This window comes from Melampsora larici-populina (genome assembly GCF_000204055.1).
Source record: "Melampsora larici-populina 98AG31 unplaced genomic scaffold MELLAscaffold_2, whole genome shotgun sequence".
Classification (NCBI taxonomy): domain Eukaryota; kingdom Fungi; phylum Basidiomycota; class Pucciniomycetes; order Pucciniales; family Melampsoraceae; genus Melampsora; species Melampsora laricis-populina.
The window spans coordinates 3,396,562-3,417,342 of NW_006768766.1; the positions used below are offsets into that span (position 1 = coordinate 3,396,562).

The 20,781-nt window shown below is 38.5% G+C and overlaps 5 protein-coding genes across 5 annotated transcripts; 2 read left to right on the top strand and 3 right to left on the bottom strand.

Annotated features, from left to right (window-relative positions):
• Positions 1-575: 575 nt before the first annotated feature.
• MELLADRAFT_89348 (uncharacterized protein) lies at positions 576-1,320 on the top strand (the record flags this gene model as incomplete). The annotated part of the gene is made up of 3 exons (XM_007404410.1): positions 576-595; positions 657-911; positions 981-1,320. The coding sequence occupies 3 exons, from the start codon at positions 576-578 to the stop codon at positions 1,318-1,320; spliced, it is 615 nt and encodes a 204-aa protein (XP_007404472.1).
• A 371-nt stretch (positions 1,321-1,691) lies between these two features.
• On the bottom strand, positions 1,692-3,281 carry MELLADRAFT_89349 (uncharacterized protein; the record flags this gene model as incomplete). The annotated part of the gene is made up of 8 exons (XM_007404510.1): positions 1,692-1,960; positions 2,040-2,219; positions 2,290-2,331; positions 2,390-2,396; positions 2,501-2,625; positions 2,710-2,959; positions 3,005-3,151; positions 3,252-3,281. The coding sequence occupies 8 exons, from the start codon at positions 3,279-3,281 to the stop codon at positions 1,692-1,694; spliced, it is 1,050 nt and encodes a 349-aa protein (XP_007404572.1).
• A 2,545-nt stretch (positions 3,282-5,826) lies between these two features.
• On the bottom strand, positions 5,827-6,103 carry MELLADRAFT_89350 (uncharacterized protein; the record flags this gene model as incomplete). Its single annotated transcript, XM_007404509.1, has 2 exons — positions 5,827-5,983; positions 6,087-6,103. The coding sequence occupies 2 exons, from the start codon at positions 6,101-6,103 to the stop codon at positions 5,827-5,829; spliced, it is 174 nt and encodes a 57-aa protein (XP_007404571.1).
• Positions 6,104-8,515: 2,412 nt separating this feature from the next.
• Positions 8,516-9,188, bottom strand: MELLADRAFT_89351 (uncharacterized protein; the record flags this gene model as incomplete). Its single annotated transcript, XM_007404508.1, has 3 exons — positions 8,516-8,702; positions 8,799-8,900; positions 9,109-9,188. 3 exons carry the CDS (start codon positions 9,186-9,188, stop codon positions 8,516-8,518), a joined length of 369 nt encoding a protein of 122 aa, XP_007404570.1.
• A 1,926-nt stretch (positions 9,189-11,114) lies between these two features.
• On the top strand, positions 11,115-12,455 carry MELLADRAFT_102047 (uncharacterized protein; the record flags this gene model as incomplete). The annotated part of the gene is made up of 5 exons (XM_007404411.1): positions 11,115-11,172; positions 11,707-11,785; positions 11,871-11,998; positions 12,220-12,322; positions 12,401-12,455. 5 exons carry the CDS (start codon positions 11,115-11,117, stop codon positions 12,453-12,455), a joined length of 423 nt encoding a protein of 140 aa, XP_007404473.1.
• Between the last annotated feature and the right edge of the window lie 8,326 nt (positions 12,456-20,781).

The following is a 20,781-nucleotide window of genomic DNA, read 5'->3' on the forward strand; positions in this document are numbered from 1 at the left end:
TTAAGTACATATGTATTTATTCCTGCAATCCTCAGTAACTTTTCAAGTCACATTGAATCTTACTCTGATGAAATCCCACCTGGTCCACATCCTATCAATCAATCATGAAGACAACCATCATCACCATCATCCCATGCCTGGAACCTATTTAAGAGAACATTATGTTAATGAACCTCATCCTCGTCCTTTGTCACCTCCAAATCAACTTCGTTCACGTCCCAGACCATCAGTGCCATCGCGTCTTTCAACTTCAGTCACTTGTCCACAATGCGTAGCTGACCCGTCCACTCGTACTCCACCCTTCAGTATTGCCTCTTCAGGATTTACATCATCTCAGTCGAATCTATTCTAATTGAAGTTACTCAAGTCTAGCAATGATTCATCACAAAATCCTGGACCTTTACTTGACTTCTCACCGCACACTAAGCTTTTGGCTCCATTCAGAGTGCGCTACGCTCTCACCTATCCGAAAAGAAAACTCCACATGAAAAGTAAGTTGATCACAAGTTTACTAACTTTTATTTTATTATTCTAGTCAACTAAAACACCTGCTCATTCTGAAATAGCCATAGCCAATGTATTCGAACGTATCACAGTAAGTACACCACTTGTATCAACGTCTTTAAATCCTAAAAATATCCATTTCTTCAATCTAGAATTAATAGCGAAGATGGTAAAGATTCATTTGATTTAGATATTCAAACCGGTATGGAAGAGTTTTGGCAAATTTTTCAATTACCATTCGCAAATACACCTGAAACGATTCATTTAGATGAACAAGCGATTAAACAAACAGTAGAAGAATTTTTGTCATTTAATGGTAGGGCTGCTGCTGCTTGTACAACACTTACTAGACCATTTGCAAGTGATGAAGAAGGTCCTCATGCTGATTTGTTGAAACCTGCAATGAGGTATTTTTGCTTTGGTAGTCCATTCAGCTGATCATTTCTTTATAATCAATTAGCTGCAATCGTACAAAGTTCAAAAAAGGTTGGAACTCAAACTATTTTTGTCTTGATTGTAGATTATGCTTCATCAAATTCAACTCCATTCTTTTGTGATCTTGCAGAGGCTGTGATGTTAATCTTAGGGATTCCTTTTAGAATGAGACTTTTACCACAAATGACAGAAGATCCTGCTGCATCTTATTATCGACTAGAAGAAGCTTATACTCAAAACTTGGCACTTGAACCACTCTTTGAATTATATGAAAGACGAAAGGTTACGTTTTCAAGAGTAATTTGGCTGAAAGGTTTTACTTATCGTGACTTACTAGAGACTTTAAGGATCAGTCTTATGAATCAAGCAACAATGGTCTAATGCCCCCCGTGTAGTGTGACTTTTACAGTTGTGATCGTGATATCTGTTTTACACCTCAAACATATTGGTTTCCGATTTCTGCTGATAATGATCAGGAGTAGATTTACCCAGTCAAGGGAAAACCGAAAGCTGAAACAATTGGGCAGCTCATCTTTTGGGTTTTAAGATGTTGACCTGGTCTATCGAATAGCGATAGGAAAGAAGCAGCTTCTCAAAACGTTCATCCCTAGTCTTTCAATTTGGAAGTGGGATGTGTTTTTCTCAGGTGGAGATATGGTTGGCTCAGAGTCAAGAAACTACCCAATTCGATTTCAAAGTATCCAGGATTTGAGGAGATTGATCAGAAAAAGATCCAGAGATGAATGAGTTGATCAATACAAGTTCAAGAATCTTGATGAATATATCTGTATATATTCAATCACAATAATGGACTCTTCCTTAGGTAGATATTTGATTAGACGAGAAATCTCAGAGGCAGGAAATGAATGCCAGTTTGTGCACATTGCATCGTAGGCTGACAAACGAAGTCCTTGGTGCTGCTCAAATAGTGTGCTCCGGAGTTCGCACATCACATTACTCTTGTCTAGGGAGTCGATGATTTGTTTGTGGCATATCTTCTTAAGTTCGGGAATCATCAACGCTTGATTTGATCAGAAGAATGTGCATCAGCAATTCTTTATAGATCACAGCTCAAAGAAACAATGTAGAGACTGGCTTACTATCTGCCAAGCGATACATACTCTTTGGACTTGTGAGAGTCTTACAACCTTCTACATTGGTATGAGTAGTGCAGTGAGCTTCGGCCCACTGTTGATGTAGCTGTCCGATCTCTGAACTTAGGAGGGAGTTTTTTTTGCAATATTCTTGGTATTGAGATTGTAGAGGTGCAAAATATAGAGCTCTATGTTTGAGAAAAAAGATTAGATTTGCAGGATGAAGTGGAGCAGTACTTTTGAAATCTTGACTGACCCGCACATTGCATACTGAATAAAGGCCCGATATGTTTGTCTCCTAAACAATATCACACTGAGTATCTTTCAAGAAGAGTGTATACATGAAAAGAGCTCACGAGATGCCTTTTATATGAATGGTTGCATTGAAGATAGTGTTCTTTGATGATAGATGTCATCATGATCAACTTCAGAGAACATTCAAATGACCTTAGCATATGGTTCCATACCTTTTTAGGTTCAAAATCGTCTGAATCACTATCCCACTCCTCATTGGAGTCGTCACAGTATATCCCGTCATCATGGTTTTCCGATTTATCTAGATGTTGAGTCTCAGAATATTCTGGCGAGTAGCCTGTGTGGTTCACCATGTCCTGAACAAATCAGGTGTGTTCTTTTATTTGTACAAGAAAGACAGAATGAAAGGCGTTATACTGACGTTTTTGAAAGTATTCAATATGTTCAAGTATGCTACTACAGACATACAAATGCTTTGCAGTTCCGCTAATTTTTGAATGGAAGACCAGGCGAGTAACACTGGTATCGATTGAGGCTGATTTCAAAATTTCAAACATTTTGGCACGCATTTGGGCCATTTCTCTTTTCAGAGCATCCAACTCTGACGCTGGGTCTTTCCGGGACCATATCATTGTGAAGTGAAGTGCCTGTGCTCGCAAGTCATGGCAAAGCTTCAATGTTCCTCCAGAATTTGTATGCATAGCATGCAGACTTACAACAACACCTGCTTCATCGAGGAATTTTTTTACTTCCAGTGGTCTTCCTATAGCGATAGTATTCCATTCAACTGGGTTGACATGTGAAGTGACCTTGCCCTGACTGATGACCTGAGCAACACTCCCGCATGGCCTGTTAACGTGGAACTGTAAGGCTCATGTGTTGCGTCAAAATGGTGATTTGCATGAACATCAAGATCACCTCTATACAAGGAAACCAAGTAATTGAGTGATGGTGTGAACTTACCTCCCACTCCAAGTTCCATCCGGCATACATGGTGCGTACTGAGTCACTCATATGGACAACCAGTTCTTCTGCAGCCTCGTCGGTCGCCCCAATTGTAATTCTTTGTCTGTGTATCTGGAACACATGCGGACACTTTGATGTAAAGTTGTGCCTTGATGGGTCAAGATGTGGGTAATGTACGTGATGGTCATCTTGAAAAGTTATGACGGCAATGACAGGTTCATGCATATCTTCAGACGTAAACAGCCAATGATGACAATTGAATGTGCCCCGAGTCTGGAAGGAGATAGAATGTACGCAAAAAGACAGCCAAGGTCAATAGATTGGTACTGAGCATACTTGTTCATATAAAGATTGATGCCCTACTAACCTTCACCATATGATACTCAGTCATATTTTAAGGTTGAAATAAGTATCACCTGCAGGATTCCAATGCAGACGTAACTGTATTTATTCAAGAAGATCAGGAGATATAAGTTCACAGGCGTCAGAGAAATGATCAAGACAATCCAGCCCTATGATCTATAAATAGATGAATTTCATACGTACTATATCAACAATCGACAAGATGAAGAAACTTGAGAAATCAATGATTAAGTTTGGGAAAATGAGTTTCGGGAATGGTCAGTACTTATGTTTATTGATTGAGTTGAAACAGGAATATATTCCTTCCAATTACTTGACTCGGCGGTGGGGAGTATAGTGCCAATCCATGACAAAGGAATTGTTTTCTTTGTGCACGTGATGTACTTGTAGTCAAATGTGATCAAATCCTTTGTTGCAGCAAATAACCAAACTAAACAAAACAATTAAACACAATAGTCATCAGTGAGAGTATAGAAAAACAAGTTCATATACAATCATAGACGTATTGAAATAAATGCACCTATATTGAAAGATCAACACGTTTGTGTATTTCGGAAACAACTTAAGTGTAGGAGTTTTGGCACGGACCATATAAAGTTCTAAATGATTCGGTAAATCCACGATAGTTCTGGTAAAACAAAGGATTAGTCATCATTCTTCATGATGATAGATTGTTGATAGATTGTATAAGTTCTAAATCCATATACACATATCTCTGGGCTTCCCGTTTGTCTCTTGAGGCACCTTTGTTTAAGAGATGTGCCAAACAGTGATGGATAAAGAATAAGACACCAACTAGTTCACTAAGTTAAATAACTGGACAATGGCCTAAAAGATGTCTGAGTTGGAGCTAGACCAGAGGCGTGAAGTTGAAGGCAAGTGGGTAGATGCAGAAGAGGATTTGGTACATGAGATCAAATTCTGTGTTGTCTTCTACATACAATTTCATTAATCTCAGAACTGAGTCCTTGACGTGGTTGAGCAGTAGTCCACGGCTAACTGAAGAAGTGAAAGGAATATGGGCCAGTCTCAAGATTATTAGAATTCCATGAGATTACTTTGAAGAGCATGATATGAAAAGAGACAAATCTTTCCCTATCTCAAAATTTGAGGTGAAGATCATACATTGTACATTATCATTGGTATCAAAGATTCTTGGACTGACTTGAATTCCTGGTTTAATTATAAGCCACCCCTTGCTGTAGTCTGAATGGTTATTCTGAAAAGTTGAGATTCTTCAATGGGCTTCACTCCATTAGTTGATTTACCAAAGGATAAAATCCTGTATAGAGATGTTGCATAGTTTCTTCATAGTTTGATAATGATCATATAATTTTTTTTACGATAATTCAGTTGACACGGATAACAATACAAGTGAATCTTTCAAATAACAAAAAACATCCAATATAAAGGAATTCTAACAACGTGAAAAGATTTTAATCTACGTATTGCTATGGTTGAGGGTTTAAACAGTCAAAAAGGTATCTCAATAATAAACACTTGGCTTGCAGGTTTTGACCAGTTATGTTGAAGCAGACCGTAAAATTCCAAAAAAAATGGAAATAATGCAAAACAGCTGATTTTGAAAGGTTTCCTAAGCGTGCGGAAGCGCTAAAGGAAAGATTTCAAAGCCTGAAGGAAAGAATGCAAAACAGCTGAATTTGAAAGGTTTGTGGAAGCACTAAAGGAAACATTTGGAATAGACTAACAATCATGGCATAGTACACCAAGGATGATATGGAGGCACAAAGATTTCAATTGGGTCAGGTTGGAATACGCAAGGAGCTATGAGAGAATCCCTTTTAAATAGCTGAAGTCACTCAGGATCTAAAAAACCAGGCCAGGGCGCTTACAGGAGCAGACCCTTGTTGACTGGTTCAAATTGGGCCCTGGTGCAATCCAAACCTGGTTCATTAACCAATCTGACTGGATTGGTTACCACTTAAATAAATGTAGGTCAAAATGTTACAAAGAGATGTGTTGGAATCTAGGCTAGGGTGTTTATAGATTGATTGGGTCCACACCGGTCCAAAGTTCAAACAATCCAGGACAGCACCATGGCAAAAAAATCTTCGACTAGTGATCACTTCAGTATCTTTTAATGAGAATTGAGAGCCTTGTGAAGCGATTTGACTGTTTGAAGAATTTGAAGAACCAACATGATATGTAGTATAATCTATTACCATCACATCCTTTTTGAATCATTTTTTTAACAGGAATCATAATTGCTCAACTGATTCGAAATTGGTATTTCGAATTTCTTTTCAGCACATCCAATAAAACTTTTTGAATCAGTTTTACTAATTCCACCAATTGGATTTATACCAGCACTTGAACAATCATATTTGGTCATATAACCTTCCAAACTAAAATCATCCCCCCCAAAGACTGTATATCAGTCTGGGAAATTGTCCAGATCAACTACAATTCAATCAAAACTTGCCTTTCGTCTACATCTGCACTACCTACGACTGGCAAACCAGCATCAAAACCTCCAATCCAAGGTAAGTTGAGCGAACTAATAACTCAATAACATTCTGAATCTGGCCTACGGAACCTACCAAACCAACCACATCAGATCAATAAAGATTTGCACGGATATACTACTTTGAAGACAGATAATACCGACTTAGATGTTTTGTAAAGCTAGAATCTCAGTTGAAGTACCGCCATGGATTTGGTTGAAAAGTGGTGTACGAAGAGTTACTCAGGTGAAAAGAAATAAAATGGCAGTTACAAATGTATACATACGTACATCCAAATGATACCTATCAAAAAACAGAAATCAAAGATCAATTCAAGCTTCTTTCAAACATGTGAAGGTCCTTTTTTTGTGAGTACATACGCCCCTATATCCATACCTAAAATCCTAATTTGCTCTTTTACGTGTTTCAGGACTTGAGTTTTATGTACCCATATAAGAAGTATGAAAGTTGCAATCGAAAAACTCCTTCGCAGCTAATGAAATATAATCTTTTGAACCTCGTGCAATCCTTCTTGCATCTTCAGTCACTTGTCGATCTACAAAAAACACATCATATTCTTCAAATAGCGTTCAACAAATCAAGAATCAGTGTAAAAAATGAAACTTAATTCCCTAATCTTGCTCCTTCAATAATCTCACCACCAACAAGCCGGTCCGATTCTAGCCAAAAACGAAGCACACATAAATTTTTCAATCCGAAAGATTAGAAAAAAGTCACTTACACAACTGCTTCCTCAGGAGTATGATACCTAACTTCAATTTCTTTTCTAACCTTTACATCAGAATCAGAACCACAGAGTTCCATGTTGACCCAAGCCATTTCCAATTGGATGTTCAAAAGATCGAGAAGCCTGAGAAGATCTACAGTCTTGATCGATTAGATGAGATCTAACAACTTCCCAAATCAACATGGCAATCCGAACAGAATTTACCTTCATATTGTCTCCCAATTTAAATGTCACTCCAACTTGTTGTGGTTCTCCAACCGTTCCAGCAGGTTCAGGACCATCAGCCCAACACACAGTAGTAGTCCCCGTATTCTCAGTCTGAACTCCATCTGAACCCCAAAAAACCAGAAGCCCCATCAATCAACATTCTATTCACTCAAAACAAGCAAAAGTTAGAAAAACAACAGATGTCCTACAGACCTTCAACAACATCAGTTACAAAAGCCACTTTAAGAAACTCCAGAACTTTTAAATACGATTCGATCCCAAAACGGATGATAAATTGATCCAGTAGAGCTCAATGTATCTAATTTACTTGTTAAAGCCTGTCGGGCTAAGACTCCTTTGAAACCAGGTTGATCTAATTGTGCGTTGACTGCATGATAGATTCAGTTTAATACTCTTGGTACACTATCAAAAGGTTTACGACGAATGAGTCCTTTGGTTTGATGAAAATTGGGATAAATGAATAAACTTACCTAACAAATCGAGTAGGTTTAGCTATTTGGATATTTCCTAATAATCTCAAATCATCACCGCAAGCAAAAGCAGCCGGTTGACCAACAGCTTTTTTTAAAAAAAAATCTCAATCTTCAATCCGGGTTACATACCATGTTTATATGTACCATATGTATATTCGGTCATTCTTGAGACCAATCACCGGTCACTACTGAATGATGAGTTACGAGTTGTCTCCTACCTGGTCCTCATACAAACAAACTTACCAAGTCGCATGTCTTGCAACGATTTTCAATTCCTCAGGGTGTTCTTCAAAGAATTCCATTCCATTCAAAACAAATATCAAAATGAAACACGTTAACCTCTATCTCATTATTATGAACCAAACAAACTTCAACTTCAAGATTATGATTATTTATCAAAATCAGAATACAAAGAGTATCTAGGAGTATCTAAATTCATTTCATTATTGAAATCAGAATATCTATTTACACAAAACAACAAATTGTTTGGGAACGTTACTTGAGAGTTTTTCCATTCATTTACTTTTTTAATTATCTTTTTTGATTATCTTACTGTTAATTCTAAATCAATATCAAAACATACATAATCATCAACGATTTGATTGTCTTGAAAGTTTGAATGATTATTTCATTCAAAGTGATCCTAAAATAGCCTAAAACACATTCAACCCAGTTTGATGTCGTTTAGTCATTCTTGATCAATCTTTGAATATTACTAATACTAGCACGACTGATCACCAGCCCACATTGGTTGATGCTCCTGTTATTCCTTCATGTAGATATGATCAGTATCTGAAAAATTGTCATCACCATTAGTCTCTGTGAATGATTTATTGAAGAGTGGCTTCCAAAATCACACAAACATCTTATCATACTCAGAAAAACACATTGTGAATGTTTCATATTCCCATACTCACTAAGCCTGGCGCCTTGCAATCTCCGGCTGTGTATTTCTGTTCACTTATAATTGTGAAATGTTACAAATTACTGAAAATTCATTGGGTCTTTGATCAAAAACATATGTTCTTCCTCCTGATTTTTCAATAGACCTGGAGATGTTAAGGTGATCAATTGATACATTACATCAGTTTGTTGTCCAAATGATCCCAGGGCTGGTTCTTTCATTGGAAATTCTAATGTCACATCATCTTTTCCTGGGACTCTATACCAACTCTTTGTGCAACCCCAATGATGGTAATTCAAATAAATGTCAAAATTCAACTTGAAGTATAATCAATTTCAATACAATGTGGTGGTAAGGCCTTACTCATATGTATGAAGCTCTTCCTTATGCCAAGCAAAAGTCAAAAACAACATCCCAACATAAATCCAAGGCTGAGTGATCCAAGCAGAATCTGATTTAATTGACCTAAGTAAAGACCCAGGTGCAATTGATAAAGTATATAGATTTCATTCATCTTTATCATAAGGTTCAAGTGGATGTTTTTCAACATGTGGGAATTCACTACTAAAACAAAAACCAAACCACAAAATCAGTCATTTTGAAATTGAAAGGGGATCTTTCATAAATTGATGAATGACGTATCACTGAGAAACAAGAAAGAAGAAGAGCTTACATATAGTGATCAAGTAAATAATCTTCTGTTGGTTTTAAATTGGGTGAAGTAGAAATATAAATTTGATAAACTTTGCACATTTTTTATAGATTCATAAATGCCTGTTAATCCTATCATGGATGAAGAAAAATGTTTCAAGTATTGGATTCTTGCTTCTGGTCTATCTTGATTTACTAAATTGGTTGGATTGGTGCATCAAATTGATATTTATTTATATTTTCAAAAAATACAAATTGTTTAGGTCTTTTGTGGGTTGGGATGTGGGGTTGTGAGGTTTGAGGGGAGGGAGGAAATGTTTCAATTACTGATTGCACACATTATGTAATTCTTATGGACAAATATTAGGCCAACTTGTAAACCCAAACAAAATTATTTCCAATAACCAACACCCAAAACCAAGAGAACAATCAGTTCAAGATGATATTGACAGAAAGAGAAAAAATATGAAAGCTTACATAAATCAAAGTGATGTTTCCTAATAAAGCATCTTGCTTAAACATTTTACCATTCCAAACATTTGATAATTCAAATTCACTTTCAGCCTCAACTTTCCTCATCAATATTTGTTTTGTTTCCTCTCTTTTGCTTTCCTGCACTTCAATTATTTCATTTTTAAAATACATTAATAAACTTGGACCTATTAGAAAATCCATAAATGAATGAACTAAATTATCTTGACAAACAGACATGTAATAGAGAAAAATAAGTGATTTGAGAGTAGATAGAGTAAGTATTATTGAAAAACAAAAATGATATGATATAAGAAAAAAAATGTAAACAGAATTTATCAATCCGTTTATTCTAATTCTATCAATTCAACACAAGACCTTCCACCTCTTCAAAATATGAGATCCAAAACCAGACCTACTTACCAAAAAAACATAAAAATAAACAACAGTAGAACTTAAATTGTACCTAGAAGTTGAATTTTTAAGAATTGATTTAGAAGCACTAAGTTAATGAGTACTATCACCTTTTGGTCTTTCCTGATCACTGAACATGGCGGAGCTTTTTTTTATAAAACTCTACATCAGAACTTCCACTCCCTCTATGGTGTGACTTTAATTCAGTAATTTCTTGTTCTTCTTGTGGTTTGTTCAAAATCAGCTTCCATTTGATTTCATTCTTTTTTCTACTACCTCCTTTAACTACTCCATTCATCCCTCTCAGTACTCCTTCATCATTAGATTAACTTCTCCTTTCAATCTCTTCTGAATTTCTTACTGCTAACAATGTTCAGACTGCTGAAATTATGGATCGGTACCTCAAATGATTATTTCTTTGATCTTGGCTCCATCGGTGTTGTAATTTCAGTTTTCGGAGGAGAAAACATAGAAACCGTTAACATTTTTCGGAAGAAATACCTTGGGTTTGAGTGGATGAAATTAACTTACAAAAACAAAAACAAATTCCACTAATTCCAGATAAGATCTATAAGATACCACAAATCCCAAGTTGAGCCGAAGTCCAAGCATTAAAAAGGGTTTTAGATTCATTCGAAGGAGCTTCAGTATTATTGCCATCAGCAGAAACAAATTGTGATAGACATTGTTCAACGACAGTTCTATGGTGTTGAGCTGATAGGATCATCATCTCGAAAGGATATCTTAGAGTAATTAAAACAAGTGCAAAGTTAATATAAAGATATTTTCTAAAGAATTTGACCCTTTCTTCATATACACCATAGAACCTATTTTTGAAGCGAAATTATTTCCAATATCATTAGCTTTCTCCTTCCTTTCATGTTTCACCATCTTTTCCACTTGAGATCAATGATAAAAATCACCTCATCAGTAAGAATCCAACCAAGATACATAAGACACCCATGACAGGCATCAAAGCCTCATGAAGATCGTGCCAGGACAGAAAAGTTGGTGAATTTGGAACAGTGAGATAAATTTGGACATTTGGATTTAATCGGAGATGGATCAGAGCCAACTTCGAATTTGGGTGATTGAAAAGACTCAGAATCGGATTCAGATACATAATCGAAAGGTTTGGCTATTATGAGGATTGTGATTTCACTTCAAGCTGGTCGGCTGAATCTTGAAATTCCTACTAATTGTGAGCCTGGTGATTGAGGTGGTGTTAATTCCATTGATTGTTCTTGTTTGAAATTTTTTGGGATCAGACTGATTGATTAGTACGATGATAATTCTTCCTTTAAGGTTTTGGTTTCTGCTCTTGCTGCCCAAAGAACGTTTTGAAGATGTGCTAACTTCTAAAAAACAAAACAAAACAAAAGAATCGTCTCAACTTATTTGAAAGTATGATTGAAAAAGGTCAAGTTTAGTGTATTAATAAACTTAACTTTCGCTCTTCTTTCCCTTCTCTCCAAAGTTGATCAATCGGGACGAAGATCGATTCAACATGTAGGGTTGAGTTTAAACTTGATGGACCTGTAAACCTTCAATTTACAAGTACTGTTTTGGAGTTTTATCAGGTTTTGCCTGCGGACGCGGTTCAACTTTTACCAGTATGACTAGTATGATAGTTAGTATGATTCAAAACAAACCCTTTTGAACTCGATATATTCATTTTGTTTGGTTGTTTTGGTTTTTTCTTTGAAGTATGAGGTTAATTCTTTGTTTAGTTTAGTTGATAAAATCGTTCCCTCTCCAAAGCCTTGGAAAAAGTCTAATGCCAAGATTCTACAACTTGATTCTAAACAAATAAAGTAAGTTTTTTAATCAAAAATAAAACAATAGTTTAAAGACTTTTAAAAGATTTTAATAAACTTTCTTGATTGGTTTTTTCATTAGTTCGAAAGTCTCCTGTACAGGTACCTTAAATCAGCTCTTTACGTTGTCGAAATCCAAAAAACCACTTGAGAAATTTGAGTGTAACTTTTTTTGGTCGAATTGTGTAGTGATTTTTATTGCAAAACAAGGTGAAGGGTTTCATAATATTGCTGAGTTATATGAAACTCCGATGTGGGAATCCTGATTCCTCATTGATCACATTTGTTAGTATTAGTGGTAGGAATAGAAGCTTAAAAATTAATCGATGACCTTTGTGGAGTTTTAACCAATTATTTTTGGTAAGATCGATAACTTTTATTCTTCTTTCTTAGTAACTGACAGAGTTTTGGTTTCATGTAAATCCAATCAGATGGTAATCAATGGGTTTCTGAATCTGATGTGGATGCTGCTGAATTCAAGACCTCAGAAGATCCTCGCGGTAAATCTTCACGTAGTAGTACTGAGATCACTTTGTAAGCATCTCATTTTATTTCTATTCTTTGTTCTCATTGGAATACTTGGACTTACATACGTTGTTGTTCTACCTATAGGTATATTAAACATGATGCTACTGAGTATTTAGAGATTGACAACTCAAAGAACTAATTGCAACTCTGAGTTTTCCACAGTCGTGCCAATTTATCTTTGGACTGACAAAGGTTTGTCTAATTTTTGCTCAAATACATGTTTCTCTTTTTTTGAATACTAATCTTTCAATGATTTTGGATCTTTAGAGGAAGAAGTTTTAATTGAAGAAGAAGAAAAACCCAAACTTATGGCGAAGAGGATAAATCATCACAGGTAAAAGAGAAACCTGATGAAGAGAAAGATGAAGATTCTGAAAGGAAGAAATGGACGAGCGGAATAAGAGGATACGACAATATTGTCTTTAATGGTGATGATGAATAAAACTGATGACTATTCAAAGCAGATGATATGGTTAGTTTTGTTCAGTTCTGCGCTTTCACAATCTATCCTAAAATTTACTTCTGATGACCTTGCTTTGAATGCAATGCGATCAGTATAGTCGGGCCGATTATCATCAAATTATCTAGGTTCCCAAAGTTATCAGCTTCGAATGAACTTCGCTACGCGAAGTTTTGAATTGATTGGTCCCACAACCATCTTGATTTGATATGTAGCCGTTATAACTTGATGCGAGATAGTTTGAGCTGAGTTTCAAATCGTTCGAAGATCCAACTACCTACAAGCGATCCTGTGTGTCTATATGAACTTATCATCATATTTTGTAACTTATCCATCATTATGAAATTCAAACTATATGGTATCCTAACAAGTATTACACGCTCAAGTGATTCTCACTCTACCCAAGATATCCAAATCGAATCTCTTTAAAGTGAGATCTAAAGATTTTCAGGTTCCTGGTAAATATGTATCCCCATTGCTTTGAAAATCTAGTTGTGAATTGATTTCTCAAAAGACCATATTCAATTCCACCTCATGAGTTGCTTTTAGATAACATAGTATATGTGATGCCTTTTCTTCAAACATAACGATCCACATAATCCTTCCAAAACTCGAAAAAAATACTTTACCTTGATCAGAGGTCCAGCCATTAACTACTTTCTTGTGTTTCAAAGAAAGGATGCACAACCATAAACCAAGAAAGAAATTAAATTCTTTCAAGTTTCATTGACGTTGCTTATCTTTAAATTTGTTTTTTTCTGATAGTTGATAAAATTGTTTCCTACATTCTTGTTTTGAATTTGGGCCCAAGTTTTTCTTATGATAGCCTTGAACTGAAAAGGCAAATCAAAGATTTCACTTCAAATGAGCTTTCAGATTCAACAAAAGATACAATTGAAATCAACTTCAAAGTCAGCAAGATCAGGAAATGGTACGGACATGAGGTTCTCAAGTAAGCATATGCTTTCTTTTCTTTTTTCTTTTTGGCACATGTGAAAATCCATTGACAGCGCTTTGTTCATGATTTGTTTTGGGCTTCTTGAACCCCAATCAATAAGAACCTTTCTGCGCGTTTTGAGGCTTTAGGTCACAACTAACAATACTATTGTCAAGAGGTATGTAAATTGAGATGGGAGAAGACATTTCTTAATCAGATGTGTGTATTACATATAGACATTCATGTGAAACATTAAGAACCTATATGTGACAGAAGTAAATATGATCAAAGGCGTGTCAAGTAATCATTATATGCTGAATAACAAACCCTTCATCCAATAGTCACCCCCAATGTCATCATCTTACTTTTTAGGAGCACTGCACGTTTGCCTCTGCAAGGATTGCTCAACGTCACAGTTTGAGTATGAAGGATCAACATACCAAGGCCTACCACGATCTAAACCCAGTGGAAAGGCTCACGAGGAAAAACTTGAGTGGAATGGGACTCTGACAAGCGGGTCAAAAGACTCTGGTAGTAGTCTACAAGATAGCTCTGGAATGGTAAGCCTAAGATCTTCACGGAGTTTGAATGGTCTGACAGCTCTGCAATAGAAACCTGATTCTTTCTATTTTAAGCCTCCCTCAGGATCTCTTAATACCACAACGCTGCCGTCACAAATCCTCCGTCCCCCACTGCGATCAGGCACGGTTAACCCATCACATTTGCACCCCAGTCGAGACGAAATCCAGCCAAACTCTGAGCAAACCCGCCTTTCCTATGGACTAAATGCTTCACCAACCGCTGTCCCCGAGCAAGTCCTAGGTCCTCATGACCCTGGCACATCATCATCAAACCATTTCAATACAGAAAACTTTCGTATGCAAGAGGTGTATCTCCTTCGCCCTTCTTCACTCATTTCAATGCTACAGGTTGCCCATGGAAGTATCATCAATCATGTTAATGAAAATCAAAGTCAAAATTCTTTGCATCTCAGTAAGCTACAGGCAAAACAATGCGCACTGGAGCATGGATACAGCGGACGTCCTTACTGGGACGATATACCAACTACGGTCCCCAGGCTATTCACCATGCTCAACCTCGATGTCCCTCTGACAGCTGAACTGTGCTGCCCTCGGTGTTTTGCTTTGCATGGCGTGCCGGACCCGGAGAACAAGAACAAATACAAATCACGATGCGATGCTCTACGTTTCTTAAAGAACCCTGATTTGATCAGGAATAGCTTACAGGATTTGCGACGTAGCAAATGTAATGAAAACCTTTACACTACTAGTTCAACAAGAAGAAAGGCATCTAGAATCTTTTATCATCAGTCTGTAAAAATTTGGCTTGCAAAAATGATGTTATTGCCTGTTTTCGAGGAAGAATTGGATGCTTCTCTGCTCCATACCCGCCCCCCCAATGCTCCCATGTGTGATATTTGGGATGGAGAAATGTGGACAAATTTTGAGTGTGAAGGAAAGCGTTTCACTTCAACCACTGGGAACTTGGTCTTTGGGTTGTATGTCGATTGGTTCCAACCACATGGAAAAGGATCACAGCGAAACATCTCGACGGGCAATATTCTTCTCATATGTTTCAATCTACCTCCGCAAATTCGATATAAACAAGAGAATTTAGTACTCTTTGGAACGATTCCAGGCCCTCGAGAACCCAAGGTCGAACAACTCAATCACCTATTGCGTCCCCTAGTAGATGAATTTCAAGAGTTGTGGCGGGGTGTTTTCTTCTCAGCAACTGCAAGGTACCCTAATGGCCGTTGTATTCGTGCTGCTATATGGCCTATCATTGCTGATCTCCCGGCTATGAGAAAAGTGGCAGGGTTTCCATCTCCGACGGCAACACTTTTCTGTGTGCATTGTGGTCTTGTAAAACGTGATATATCACAGACAGATCCAAGTAAATGGCCTCCACGGCTTGACCATCAACAGCACGCTGACGAGTGGATGAACGCTGAAACCTTGGGTGATCAAAACACTGTATTCACCACCTTTGGAACTCGATGGACCGTCTTGTCCGAGCTTCCTTATTGGCAACCCATAAATTTCGTCACTGTCGACGTCATGCATTGTATAATCTTGGGTCTTCTTGCTGACCATGCAAACGAGTGTCTTGGGCTGGCTATTGCTGGAAGTGCTCTGGATTCAAAACAAACCTCTGCGGATGCAAAAACTATACATCATCAAGCGGATAGCAACTCTATATTGAACAAAGATCCAGCTTTCTGCACATCAACTGCATCACTCGCTTCCAACCACTCCACAGCCTCATCTATATTCAGCCTCCCTCAAAGCCAGTCTTCCGATGCTAGTATCTCAGAATCATCCGATGGTCTTCCTACTACCTCATCATCCTTGTTCAACGATAGTCTTGAAGAAATTTCTCCGTCACCTTTGGATTCTGAAGGCTCAGCCTCTAGGAACAAAAAAAAAGATGTGCAAATTGCTACTGTCAGGCGGTGAGTGACAGCCATTTAATCAGACCACTTTGATAGGATTTGCTGACAACAAAACTTTCCACAGAAAGCGTGCTAGGCCTCGTGGACTACCCACGGCAGGGACTGCTGGCCGCCCAAAAAAAAAGGGCACATTTTTAATTGCCACAGTGCCCGATGAAGTGGTTTCAACCTCTGCTGTAGCTGCTCCCCAGAGGGTCCCACGGCGCTCTACACGGTTAAATTCGACTTCAAGTACAGAGATAGCTGGAACTTTTCCCAAGCCACTTCCACGGCGCTCCAGTCGGTTGGGTTCAACTTCAGGTGCAGATGTCCCATTCAGACCCCTCCGACCAATCCCAAGACGCTCAGGACGGGTTGCTTCCACTGCAAATCCAACTGCACTAAGAACCGCCGGACCTACTCAACCCGTTGCATCGACATCAACTAGTTTACCAACCATCCGTAATCGCGTGCTACGTCAGCGGAAAATGAATGCTAGTCAGGCCAAAAGTAACAGTGATTCAGATATTACCATACGAGGCGCTAGACAATCCAATGAGCTACGGGGCGGAAAACCAAGGGCCAGCGTGAAAAGAAGAAACAGACAAAATCCAAGGGTCAACGTGAAAATAAGAAACAAACAAGACCCAAGGGCCAGCATGAGAAAAAAAAGCAAATGCCTTTGAATCCAAAGCACTTGACCACATCTGATCTTAATCATATACATAAAAGTATTGCCAACATAGTCACTCCAACTTGGTTAACTCGTCCCCCCAAAAAAATTGGAATGAAAAGTGCTGGCACACCAAAAGCTACGGAATGGCTCTCTTTATACACGATCTATATGGTTCTTTCGTTTATCCCTGAGCTCCAACTGTCTGATGATCCTGATCGACAACTTATGTCTGCAAGCATAATACAGGTAGCTGAAATCGCCAACTTGTCTATGTCTCGAACCTTCAGCCAGAATGATGGAAATCTTTTATCATCTAAATTACGGACATATCAAGAGGACCTCATGGCTCACTGGCCTGATGTGAGTATCAAGCCAAACTTACATATTGCTCAACATATGCCCCAGATTGCAACACTCTATGGACCTCCAGTAAGTACAGGAACTTTTGTTGGGGAACGTACAAATGGAATCATGGTCAAGATAAGGAAGAATTATCATTTGGGTGAGCTATTCAAACTTGGGATTTGAAGTTTATTATGAATCCAGGATGAGTTCTAACTTATGGTATACTAACTTTACAAAGAGGATATCGACAAAACAATCTGCCAGTCTTTTATTCGCCGAAGCTTTTTCCAGGCTGTGATGAAGAAGGCACCTAATTACTTTAATCGAGCTGATGAATCTGTCCAAATCAAAACCTTGGAGAAGCTTTCCGGGGTTCCAAAATACCATTGGTCTCAACCACAGCCTCTAGACATGTTCATATATCAATATTGGTTAGAATACTTGAATCACAACCTCGATGGACGCTATGGCACTTTCATGGATCCCAGGACTTCCAATGGTAATACATTGGAAAACTCTGTTGAGACTATTAAAAGGCTTAGTTTCTTTGGCAAGTCCTTTGGATCCAAGAAAGTAGATCAGAGGAACAGCTTGATTGAATTTAAAATGAACAATCAGCATCACTTTGGCCAGATCATCACTCACTTTTGAACATCAGTAATCCCAACAACCTTTGTGGTGGTTGAGCCATTTGCTGCTCTGGATGCCACCGATTCCATCAAGAACTTTTACCAAGATCATCCAAAGCTCCATGCGACCATGGTGTATGATCGGAATGAAGCCCTCATCACAGTTGATAGCCGAGATCTGATTGGCCACATTGCCATCATGAGAAATCCTGCCGGTACTTTTGGAATAACAGAACCAACCTTGTCATTGGTTAGCTTGAGAAATTCAGTGAGTGACCTACACCAATCAGATCAGCATCTGCTATATCTCCACATGATGTATTGACCAGATGTAATTGTTTTCAGTGGTCAATCCTTGAACTAGAGGACAATGGTGAGCTTCCCGGTGAAGCCTGAAGCACATACTGTTTCTCTGACATCTCAATATCTTCATGAGATAACGATAAGAAATGCAAAGGAAAGCTGAGTTGTTTGATTATATCTTCAATGATATGGATCTGACAAAGCTTGTAGAAACTAGTCAAGTGACAAGAGCCGAATTGGGCTTTTGCCTGAAGATACATCAATCCCTTCTCCCATGTGATGGTGGAGTCACTACTCCACTTTTTTTTGTTTTCTAGCCTGTTTACCCTTTTCATTTCTGTAGGCCAGAGTCTTCCACCATTCATTTCTTTAATCCACCTTTTGTATCCTTGAGTACATTCATTCAAGCTAGCCTGATCTTTAATTAAAAATCAGCTCATTTTTTCCTTTCCTCATACAATTGGATATCCACTTACATCCTTTGAAGAAGAATGATTTTATCACAGCCAGAATGGAATTGCCTACTCAGACAAGACTTGATTAAACTGTGTAAGATTCTTCATCACACAACACAACTTATACTTTTTTGTGTTACACTTTTAGATAACACTACATTCTAAGGCTCAAGATCTTCTCATATATCTTCTTGCCACCTCCCCAGTGGCACCCATGAAAGCTACCTGAGTGTCAAATACTATTGAATGATCTATGATATGCTCAGATCTTCAATGAGGTTAGGTTTCATCATGTACAGCTTCCAAAATTGGTAACATACAATCATATGTGTGAGCATTCAGGACTAAGGAGCATCCTTCTTCTTTTTGCAACAAAAACATGACAATCTTGCTGGCCAGATCATAGAATTACAAAATCAATTATTTTGACAGATAGATGAAGATGCAGGATAGTCTGAGGGCAAAGAAATTATTTGGTGCTAGGATTTTTTTGGCTAAAAACCCCTTGCTTTCTTGACTGTTGCCATGGTAAGGGAACAAATATTGATGAAGGGGAAGATGAATCAATCTGATACAGCTTGACGGCTCAATGGTTCCGTGGTGGTTAAATCAGGAAATCATTCCATTATTATGGTCCCTAATTATGGGAACTGAGACTTGGACTATATAATACTTGGAGGGGATTTCCAGGATATCTGTGGAAGGGCTAAAACTCTCTAAATCCATAGCCGGTTTTGCTGTGGTTGAATTTTTGTTGACATTTTTCCAAAGCAGGAATATTGTAGCTACTAGTAAGCAGGAACTCCTTTGGTGTAATAAGGCCATCCTCACCCAATCCCAACCTCCTAGGCAGAGGGTAATCAAAAGAACAAGTCCAATGAGCACAAAGGTAGGAGATGCCTACCTTCCATTTGGCCAGATGGAAGCCTGTGTCCATGGGGCAAGAGGGCTACATAGCCATCAGTTATGTATCAATGTGTCTACACATCTTTTGGTTACCTTCAATGACAGCTACCCATATAAGGAGGACACCTTACAAGTATCTTCTGCACAGATGGAAGTTGGTAGTCATGGGCCCGTGCAAGTGCCATGCACATGGGGGTTTACAGCCACACATAGCTACAGCTACACAAGAGCTACAAATAACTACAGCTACATACAAAGGGGGGTGCCCTCCATCCAGATGGAAGCCATGAGCCTGTGTAAGCCCCTTATACACAACCTCATGGCTTCCCAGACATGTACATACCTCAGGTTTGCCTTGGGGTCGGTGCCTTCCATCTGGCCAAATGGAAGGCACACCACACTGATGGTATGTAAATCTTTTGGGGCCAATCCAAGTAAGTCAATTTGGCTTCAAAGTGTAATCTTAGTACACTCTGTGGTCAATTTGACTCACTCAGACCTCAAGGTAGGGTCTTAATCCACTTTGGGGCCAATGTGAGTAGGTCAAATTGGCCTAGAAGTGTATTGAGACTGTAGATTGGGTTAATTACACTTTGAGCCCAATTTGACTCACTCAAATTGGCCTTGAAGTGTATTGAAACTGCAGATCAGGTGCCTTACATTTGGCTAGATGGAAGCCTCAACTCAGTGCAAGCCCCATGTACACAGAGCTTTACACTTACATGTCACAGAAATCTACTACCACCTCCTCAACCAATGCAACCCCTGGCCCCTCCCACCCTGAGCCTTTGCAGGACACCTCCCCTCTCAGCTCTCCTGAGACTAACAGCCCCTCCACAATAAACTTCATATGCCACTGGAAGCCACCACTTCCACCCCTGACCCCTGTGTCAATGCTATACCTGACACTTCCCCTCTCAGTTCTCCTGGGGGAATGGTCCCCCCCTGGTGTCAGCCCTGAGTACATATACATGTACCCAAAACTAACCTGTAACAGTAAACACACTATGTATAAAATTAATTACATGCTACATACTGAGCTTAGACTGTATGGAACATGTAATACAGTGTATCAAAACACTTATTACATATACATGTACACTTAAAACAACATGTAATATGTAATAAAACACCATTTACACCTCATAACTCAGTGTCAAGAGTCAAAATGCTTATATTACATAGAGGGCTATGACCCGGACCTGACCCCAACCGCCCAAGCCTGCCCAATGACTTCCTGGCGGCAAGCGGTACACGCCCCGGGTCATCCAAGGCTGCCCTACAGAGTACCATAAGCCC